Here is a 10,016-nt window from a genome sequence, read left to right as displayed (position 1 = left end):
GTTGATTTTCATTTAGAGTAAATCTTCAGTACAATCTGAGTACTTGAACTGAATTGGGTATAAGAGTGTGTGGAGTTTGTGTGCTCTGTAGAGGTGAGAAAATGATTGTATTTCAGTAAGTGGCAAACGTTCTGCCCGAGTAGAAGTCATGTGACTTGTAGGGGACTTTTTCTATTTCTAACCAAAAGCAAATTAAGGTGAGTGGTTTAATCAGGATGGACTGTCCTCCTGCCAAACATGTTTAATTAAGGCTTTTTACTCAGGCACGTTGTCATAAATGAACCACATATATTTGTTTATTTGGATAATTTGTTCTTTACCAAATCTGATTATTTCATAAGCATGTAATGTGATGTGTGGGGGTAATTAAGAGACACTTCCCACTTAGTAGTAGAGAGTGTTTGCTTGTAGATATGATCACACCACCCGTGCTGCATTTTGTTCAAACGTATCTCTCAGTCGTGTTTTCAATTAAAGAACATTCCTTTCATACTTCAATTCTCCTGTAGACAAGCCTATTCATATAACACATAAAGCAATCTCATTTTTTGCAATAGCTTCTTTAGCCTAAACATGGTTTCTAATAGCTGAAGGGGAAAATATATCGGAAGTTATAGTCTTCTTATTGTGTCCAGTGTGTAGTAATTGGTAATACTGGAAAAAAAATTCCTGTCAGAAACTGAGTTGTTCTGCTCCAGGGAGTATAGGAGGCTTCTTTCTCCAGCTCTATAGGGTTGGCTTATTCCTCCTTCCAACCTGACCAGGTAGAGCCCTGTATGGCTACGGATGAATGAGAATGGGTGGCTCATTTTACAATTTCTCTTGATCGTAGCTTCAGAGTCTTAGAAACCTAGTGCTATTTAAAGAGGATTAAATGAAAGATGATCTTTTATCTTGAAATATTTTTTTTTCTGATGCTTTAGATAGGGTATATATGGAGGTCGGTTAAAGAAACCAGGGACAACATTTGGTTTGAATCAGTATACTGATTCACTCAGCCAAAATAAACAAAGTGTCTATGATTCTCTTTCAAGACAGAAATCTAAATAATTTTTAAGGGCTCGTGTCAGAAGAATTGCTTCTTCTTCCATTGGGGGCATTCTTTACTAGAATTCTTTTTTAATTAATTAGTTAATTATTTTAAAATATTTATTTACTTTTGAGAGAGAGACTCAAGCATGAGAGTGGAGGAGGCGCAGAGAGAGAGGGAGACACAGGAACTGAAGCAGGCTCTAGGCTCTGAGCTATCAGCATGACTCCCCAGTGCTGAGCTCTAACTCGTGAACTGCATGATTGTGACCTGAGCCAAAGTTGGACACTCAACCAACTGAGCCACCGAGGCACCCCAACTAGAATCCTTTAAAAATATATATTCTATATGAATTACATGTATTATATGAATACACACACACACACACACACACACACACACACACACACATATTCATCCCTGGAAATAAAACTCTTATTGCCCTGGAAAGAGATACTGTGCTAGAGATGGAAATGACCAAAGCAGTGAGCCTCCCTCCATCGGGGTCTTTGTGTGTCCCACTAGAGCCAAACATCCCTGCAGGGTCTGTAGAGAACCCAAGCATGGTCCTCTCCCCTGAGTTGCCTGTTGCTTACAGACCAGTGAGTGGCCGTGACATGGTTTCCCCCGGTTTGGCCATTATGGTGTAGACCCTGATGAAGACTCCTTAGTCCCCCTTCATCCTATACTGCCTCCCCCACAAGTCCAAACCCATGCTCGGAGAGGGAATGCCTGCCCAAAGAGCACTTGGACTTGACGGGGTTTGCTTAGAGACTGTCTCCACCAAAGACTGATATCCTGACCCTCTTTACCCCTTCCCTCCTCCACCTCTCCACTCTCCCTAAAACAGTTGAAGGAAAGGAAGCCATTTCCACACTCCTCCCTCCACACCTTCCCTTTCTCTGATGTCCCCCCACAACATCTCCCACTCTGCCACAAGCACACACTCCCGCGGGGTGTGGAAACAAGGGAGAACCTGTCAAAGGGAGCCAGTGGACCGGCTAGTATTTGAAAGTAGAAATCCACATAACAACTAAAGGAAAAAAAAGATTTAAAAAATGAATGCTTGGGGCACCTGGGTAGCTCAGTCAGTTAAGCATCTGACTTTAGCTCAGGTCATGATCCCGTGGTCGGTGAGTTGGAGCCCCATGTCGAGCTCTGTGCTGACAACTTAAGATTCTGTGTCTCCCTTTCTCTCTGCCCCTCTCCCACTCACACTGTCTCTCAAAAATGAATAAATGTTTTAAAAAAATTTTTAAAGAGAGTGAATTGCTTGATAGTCAAAATTGTCACATGCTTTGGATAATAAATCTTTCTTTATGTTGACTAAATGTTTTGTTTGCAAAACAGGGTTGTAGCCCTGGATACTATCGGGATAGCAAAGGCACATATACCAAATGATGTGTTCCCTGCAATTGTAATGAACATTTAAATTGATGCCAGGATGGCTTGGGAATATGTATTGTGAGTAAATTGTTACTCTACTGACCAAACAATCTGTGTCTTCCGGTCCCCTCAACCCCCACCCTCACCCCACTGGTCCCTGAGACATCAAATACCACATCTCTAGCCAAACTCTAAACTGAGGTTGCTTTGAGACATAGGAGGCACCAGCAATATCAGGCTGAATTAGCTTAAACTTCACTTTTCCCTCCATTTTAACACGTGCTATCAGAGGAGAACTCCTATCTGAACAATGAAATTACACATTAGCTTCTAAATTTTTGCTTCATGGGATGTGTTTAATGGCTGGATTTTGTGTCTTAACTCCTGGTGGAATATAATAAATCAGAGCCACTACATTGGGCCCCAGTTTTGTTGGGGTGGCAGGAGGCTGCAGGAGGGGAGCCTCGTGGCTGCTAGATGAACTCAAGGAAGTAATCGGAGAGAAGGCAATGCTTAGAAAGACTTACGGCTCATACTCAGTCACTCAAGCACTAATCTGTGGGTTTATGTAGCAAGACAGGTGAGGTGAGTCCTTGCTGTCAGTGGCTAATCCACTGGAAAATAATCTTCTTTAAAATCCTTTTAAAAATATTTCCCACAGAAAATTGGATTCTCGGGAAAATTTTCTTTTGTATCCCGAAGCAGCTCATTTTTTCTTCTGCCTTCCTCTTTCATCCTGGGCAGCCAGGGCCTCCCTACTTGGAAGGAGAATAGATAGTTACAAAGAAAGGATAGCGCATCAGTGCCCCCAGGAGCACAACCCCCCCACCCCCTCCACCCCCACGTTCTTCTGGCACAGGTTTCCTTTGCCTTGTGTAATGCGTCTAGAGTGTGTTTCAACTCTTGGAGCTCCTAGACTGTGTTAGCCAAGTTCGGCATGTCCCAGGGAACTGCTTCCTCTGCAAGATGGAACAGGCCAGGCCAGGACATTGTTGATAGAATATTCTGTAGGATTTTAACCTTGTAAATTCAAAGCAATAGAAGACATTGGGAAATAGTAGTTTTCAGCTCATAAATACTCTTATATAATAATTTATATTTCATAGTGTATGCCATGTGTAACACAGGAAGACACTTTAATTTAAAATAAATATTTATCTTGTCATGGAACCATAGCTAGATGTCCAGTCCACACTATCAAAGCTGCCGACGAACAAAAGTAGGCATTCTCGGCATGAATTTACCCAAGGAAGGATCACTAGTTAGTCATAATTCATCTGTTTTAGTCAAACAAGATTTTCTTTGACATTTCCTTTCTCTATAGTTGTCTTCACTTGTCCCTAATGGCCATATGGCCTCTAGAAAGAACTCACTCAGGAAACCCTTAAGGAGCATTTGCTACTGTGGGAGGTAGTGAACTAAGTGCTGTGGTTAAAGCCATCCAACGTCCTCCTTACCTTCAGGCCTACAGAGGCTTGTGGTCCCGTGGGAACATGTGTGCACACACACTCACACAGAATGGGTAGGGTCCGTGCCTGCACACAACTGCTCCAAGGCAGGCACTGGGCACTGCCCCTGCCCTTGGGTGTGCCCATAGCATGGGAGCCAGGGATGCAGCTCTCATTCTCTCATTCTCAAAGACCCATAATGAGGAAACCTAGTACTTTACACCATTGAATGGAATGATTCCACTGCAAATTGGACTTTACCTCTCAAGTCAGTTTCTAATATCTGAGACCTTTGCACTCATGCAAATCTCTATATGGTTTGAAGAATAAACTTTGAAGTTTGAAAAAGAAAGTAGCCCCAGTTCTTACCAGTAGCAGCAGGTCATATGTTGCATGGATGTTGTCAGCCAGAAGGACCTGCAGTGATGGCCCCTTTCTCTGCACCAAGGCTCTGTCTCTCTCTCTTCTCCTTGCCCTCTTCTCCCCACATTTCTGCCTCTCCCCCATTCCCCTTGCCTTCTGCTGTCTCAGTCATCCCTCTTCTACCACTCTGTTCCCATGTCCCTTCCTCTTTTGGTTTTTCTTCACTTTACTTTCTGGCTCTTGAGCCCATTTCCCCCCTGCCAGACTTACCTGAAACCCACAGGTGTCCCAGGGCTCTCCTGAGGCTCATGGCCAGATGTCCATGCTCCTCTGGGCCGCCTCAGGTTTCCCTTGATCTGAGCTGCTACCTCGCCAGCTGCATCTCACCCCACCTTGCCCTTCACCCTCTAGATACCAATTGCTTTATCTTGCCCATGTGCACTGCTGTGCTCCTACAGGACTGGCATTCTGTGCACACTGCTCCTTATGCCTGGTGTGCCCTCCCCTCACTTCTCTACCCAGCTAATTTATCTCCTTTTATCCTCTGTGCAGGAGGCATCATCGCCTTCAGAAGCCTTTTCCTGAGGCTCCTCTTGCTCTTATGGGATGCTGGGGCTCATCGGCCACCAAGTGTTCCACATTATATTGAATGTGTCTGCTCACAGGGTTCTACCTTCTCCCTGGTCAGGGTGCCAATCCATCTTTCCATCCCTTGTACCTGGTAGCATGGTGGGACACATAGTATATGCTCAATGGATGTTTGGTGTCCAATGGAGCTAGGAGAGCACATGCTGTAGGAGAGGATGTGGATTCATCCATCCATCTATCCATCCATCCATTAATTTATTCACAATAAACCACAAGAAAACTTGATAGGCAGATGTTCTCAAATTTGCAGGACTGAGAAAGACAGCTTCCAAGATAGATGTTCTCAGCTGAGGGTGGGAGTATTTCAGACATTCTTATGTGACCTTATCAATCAACACAGGTTCTCACCCCTTTCTACAGTCCTCTCCCTGCTTCTGAGGAGGACCAGGGTTCAGCATGTTTTCAGCAGGACACAGATGGCCTCACCATAATTCTTGATTCTCCATGTTCTTGCTTCTCCAGTGTTTTCAGCTCAGAACTAAGTAGATATAGGATTATAATATATCTATTCCACTGTGTTGTTCTTTAAGAATGTCATTTAGAGTTTAAAAAGAAAGGAAACTAAAGTGGAAAGGTAAATAATCAGTTCAAAAGAATGACTGTTTTGAGAGAGTCAGGCCTGCGGAGCAAGGTAAAAGTCAAGGAGAGACCCCTCTGTGGATCCAATACACTGCAGTGTGGATTTGTTCCTAGTGTCCCAGTCTACAGGAAAAACTGACATGGCAGTGACATTTGGGGAAAGAGGGAAGGAGTCAGGGTAGGGCTGAGCTTTCTGGTGATGATCCCATGTTGATGTGTAAGCAATATCCCTTGTGTGTATTACACAATTTCCTGTCTGGAAAAAAAATATGAAAAGATGTTTTAACATCTCAGTGGATTGTGTAATTGTCCATTATTGAAAGGTTTGTGAGGGACGGATGTGTTTAAGCCAAAGAACTTGATGACATTGTGATAGAAGGAAAATCTCACATTCAGAACAGCACTGCACCCACTTAAGATATAGGTGCATGTTGTTTTTTACAATCTGGTTTTGGATATTATTGGAAATTTACATCCATTGAAGTTTCCTACCAAGCCCCACCTCTGCATAAAAGCACATTTTTTAAATATTAGATTTATGCTAGGCCATATAGAGTATCTATGAATTATCAAGTGCCCACAGTAGGGGGTGGTTTCCTGGATAGTTTTGTGCATTTAACATGTATTACTAAAGGAGAGCAAGAAATGTTACACTGGGCTAAAAATTCCACAAAATAAGCAAATCTGATACCATCCCCTAGGATTTGCCTCAGTGGACTGCTCAGTTGGAAAGTTGTCTCTTCTCAATGCTTTACCAAAGAACAACTTTCAATAGGCATTGACTTTGGCATGAAAACAATTGGTTTTACATAAACATACAATATAGACAAACTTAACATCTTGCTTCTTTGAGACCTTGGAACTAAACTGAGATGCTGGAATTATTTCTTCAGATACGATAAAGCTTTTCATTATTTTAATAAATTCCACGTGTTACTTTATTGTAACTATATTCCCCTTTGGTATATCATGATTAAGTGAATTAGGAAGTAAAACAAGTTAATTTCATAGAAGCTATTCTCAGGGGAAGAGGGATGGGGCTACCACATTGCTGGGGCTCTAGCGTACTTTTAAACTCCTCCCAGCAACCTTCGGATGTGGGTATTATTCTAACCATACATTTTAAGAAAATTAAAATTGTATGTAAATCATACATCAATAAAACTGGTTTGTAAAAAACACTGAGGCTCAGAGAGGTGATGAGTCTCGCCCAAGGCTTCACAGCTACGAAACATTGGAGTGAGTTTGAAACCAGCTGGTTTTCCTCCATTTCACCCTTCTGATGCTAAGCACCAAAGAGCTGATAGAAGGATACTTACATGGTTTATATTTTAGTACCAACAGTAATCGGACAGATGGGAACAATATACCACTAATGGGTTGATATCTCTGTACAGAGTCAGAAGACTTGAGTTATAAGTGAGTAATTAAGTTGATAATAATCTGAATAATAATAAATATAATTGACTGCTCTTCATTGTCTGTTTGTCTGTCCCAAGAACTGCCAGCATAACACTGCTGGGGAACACTGTGAACGCTGCAAAGAGGGTCACTATGGGAACACCATCCATGGACACTGTAGCGTCTGCCCATGTCCTCATTCCAACAGGTACTGTGGGAGCTTGAAAAGAATCTGTAGAGACAGGAAGGAGCTCGGTGGTTGCCTGGGACCGGGGGTGGGGAGTGGGAGGGGGTGGCATATGGGAAGTGACCGCTAAGGGTATGGGATTATTTGTGGGGTGAGGAACATGTTCTGTAGTTGATCGTGCTGATGGTTTGTACAACTCTGTGAATCTACTAAAAGTCGTTGAACTGTATGCTTGAAATGGATGCGTGATACGCTGTCTGAATTCTATCTCACCAAAGCAGTTATATTTAAAAAACAACATGCAAAAATGCAAAACATAAGCAAAACAAACAAGAACAGTTTTCCCAAGTACACACTTGTGTGTTTTTCCTTTTCCTCTTTCCTTTCACGCCATCAAATGAAGATGGCTAAACATGATTTGCTGAGCACCCAATACAGCGGCTAGGAGTTCGCCTTCTCTAGGTGCTGGGGAAACTACAGTAAAGAAGACTGGCAGACTTGATCTCATGAGGCTTCACCTGGAGAATGCGGGCAGGGGGGTGGTCACACTCAAGAAATATGTGCACAAATAAATAAGCATAATTTCAGATAGAGATGGGCTTTGCAGATGATAACAGGGCTATGTGATCGATAGCAAGTGAGTAGACTCTTTACAGAGGAGTAGGAGGGTTTTCTGAGGTCAATGGCCAAGGACCAGGGAACCATGACATGGAGTTAGCATGGCGGTCGCAGCACTGAGGGTCTGAGGCACAAGCCCCTGTGACGATGTGTCCGTGGAGTAAGGAGGTGTTTAGAGTGCAGTGTGGGACAGAGGGTCAGGAGGTGAGGTTGGTGGGGCACCCAGGATACAGATCCTGTAGGACCTTGCAGGCTGTAGCAAGGCACTTGGATTTATCCTCGGTGTGATGGAAGCCACAGGCCGCTTCTGAGCCATGGAGTGATGTGACCCGAGTTGTCATTCAGACTCCAGCACAGCAGATACACATGTAGGTAGAAACCTGCCACTTAAATTTCATGGTACTTCATGTTCTCTTTGGCCTCAGTACCTTGTCATACTCCTGCTCATCGTGACACATCTTCTGTGGGTCCAAACAAAATACTACAAGTAAACAAAGCAAGAGTTGATTTGAAAATCAGGAAGATACCGACACAAGTATCACCACTGCACAGGCTCAGAAGCAAGTGTGGACCACACGGCTGACTGACAGGAGGCCAGTATCAGAGAAGTTGGCCACGTTACCAGAAGCCACTGCCCAGCTGTGGCTTTTCTGAAGATGCGTATTTGAAATGTGCACCCTGGTTTGCTCTCTGTGTATTTGATACTCCTTAGACTTGCCCAGTCCTGTGGCTTTATTTGAAAAGGGATTTAACACTCAGTACTTGCCTAGACTTGTTGGAACAGAAGCTAGAGAGAGTGGAAACAAGATTTCCACCAGGTGCTCAGGGGAAAGATTTCATTTTTGATGGCAAAGCACAGTGTTATCACGAAGGCCAGCTCTGGCGTTTAGGCAGTTGAAGTAACATGCCGTTCTCAGATTTATCAGTGAAACATGGTTTTTATTTAAGTCTTTCTCCAGCAATAGTCATACTGTTGACGAATTTTTAGCTGGCTCTTTAGAAGTATAACTCTGGAGGCTCCATCAATTAAGCATCTGACTCTTGATTCAGCTCAGGTCATGACCTCACGGTTTGTGCGTTCGAGCCCTGCCTCAGATCGGGCTCTGCACTGACTGGGCAGAGGCTGCTTGGGATTCTCTTTCTCCCTCCCTCTCTCTGCCCCTTCCCCTACTCACACACACACACTCTCTCTCTCTCAAAGTAAATAATTAAACTTAAAAAAAAAAAAGAAGTGTAAGCGTTCATCTACTAGGCCAAGAGAAGCATCCCAGATAAGAAGTCTCTTATCAGCAAAGGATTAATGGAGTTATTTCCCCTCAGATTTATTCAGTGTAACATTTATAGACATATCCCAAGGCAACAGAGTTTTTTCATGATCTGCTCACTTAATTGAAAAAAAAGAAAGCTTCTCAAATATACATTAGCTTAGAACAAAAAAAGAGAATCAGAATCTCACAACTTGATTTGAAAAATATAAAAATCACCAATGATTATGCCCACAGAAATATCCTAGTTGGGCAAGCCTGTTTTATGCCTTAGTCCCTCCTGCCTGGCCCCTTTTTTTGCTGGAGATAATGTCCCTAGTGTGAAGAAACTAGAGGAAACAAAGAGGAAAATTTCTTGAAGAATCTGAACTCTGTTCTTTCTTTCTGCCTAGACATGTTTTACTCCTCACTTGGTATTCCTGGAAAAATGCTGTTGTAATCATTTCTTCCAAGCTGAGTTACTTTGCTCTGTCTCAGTGAAGGAATGTATTTCTCCAAGTCAAAAATAAAACCAAATAAATGCCTTCAGTCCTATGTACCAAGATTTGCCCAATGTGAGCTGAACTAATTCATCATTGTCCACACAAGTTTTAAAGGATACATTTTTCTTCATATAAGAAGTAACCAGACCCTTGGTGTCTGTTTCCACTTAAGGCAAGTCAGTGCTTTGTGGCAAAAAATAATGAGCACCAAGCCTATCATTTATGTTCTTACTGAGGCTTTTTTCTGTCTTCCAGTTTTTCCACGGGCTGTGTTGTGACTGGGGAAAACGTGAGGTGCTCCTGCAAACCTGGGTACACAGGCGCACAGTGCGAAAGGTGAGTGCTGCCCCTCGCCCACCCCGGCTCCTCCCTGCCCTCCTCCGCCCCCCCCTCCACCACAGGTAGCAGGGGCTCTGCAGGCAGGCTGCAGCAGGCTCAGGCTGTGGGTGCGGCTGTGCTGGGTTGTGGCTCAGAGCTGGGGTGGGGCTGCTGCTTTCATGGAGCCTGGAGAAAGGTCTTTCGGGAAAAATACTAGACTGTTCACTTAATAAATCATTAACTTCCTTCTCTTTCTCATTTTTTACATGTTTCAGAAATTTGAGAAGGAGG

The 10,016-nt window shown here is 43.3% G+C and overlaps 1 protein-coding gene across 1 annotated transcript in view; it reads left to right on the top strand.

Annotated features, from left to right (window-relative positions):
• The window catches only part of LOC115277422 (laminin subunit alpha-3-like), a 154,939-nt gene that overhangs the window by 69,389 nt on the left and 75,534 nt on the right, over positions 1–10,016 (top strand). Inside the window, 3 exon segments of the mRNA XM_029921573.1 lie at positions 2,381–2,494; positions 6,954–7,063; positions 9,663–9,743. Coding sequence (XP_029777433.1) covers positions 2,381–2,494; positions 6,954–7,063; positions 9,663–9,743 — 305 coding nt within the window.

Source organism: Suricata suricatta, chromosome 14 (assembly GCF_006229205.1).
Source record: "Suricata suricatta isolate VVHF042 chromosome 14, meerkat_22Aug2017_6uvM2_HiC, whole genome shotgun sequence".
NCBI classification, from domain to species: domain Eukaryota; kingdom Metazoa; phylum Chordata; class Mammalia; order Carnivora; family Herpestidae; genus Suricata; species Suricata suricatta.
Note: the sequence above shows the minus strand (reverse complement) of the source record. Positions and strands in the feature narration are given on the sequence as shown.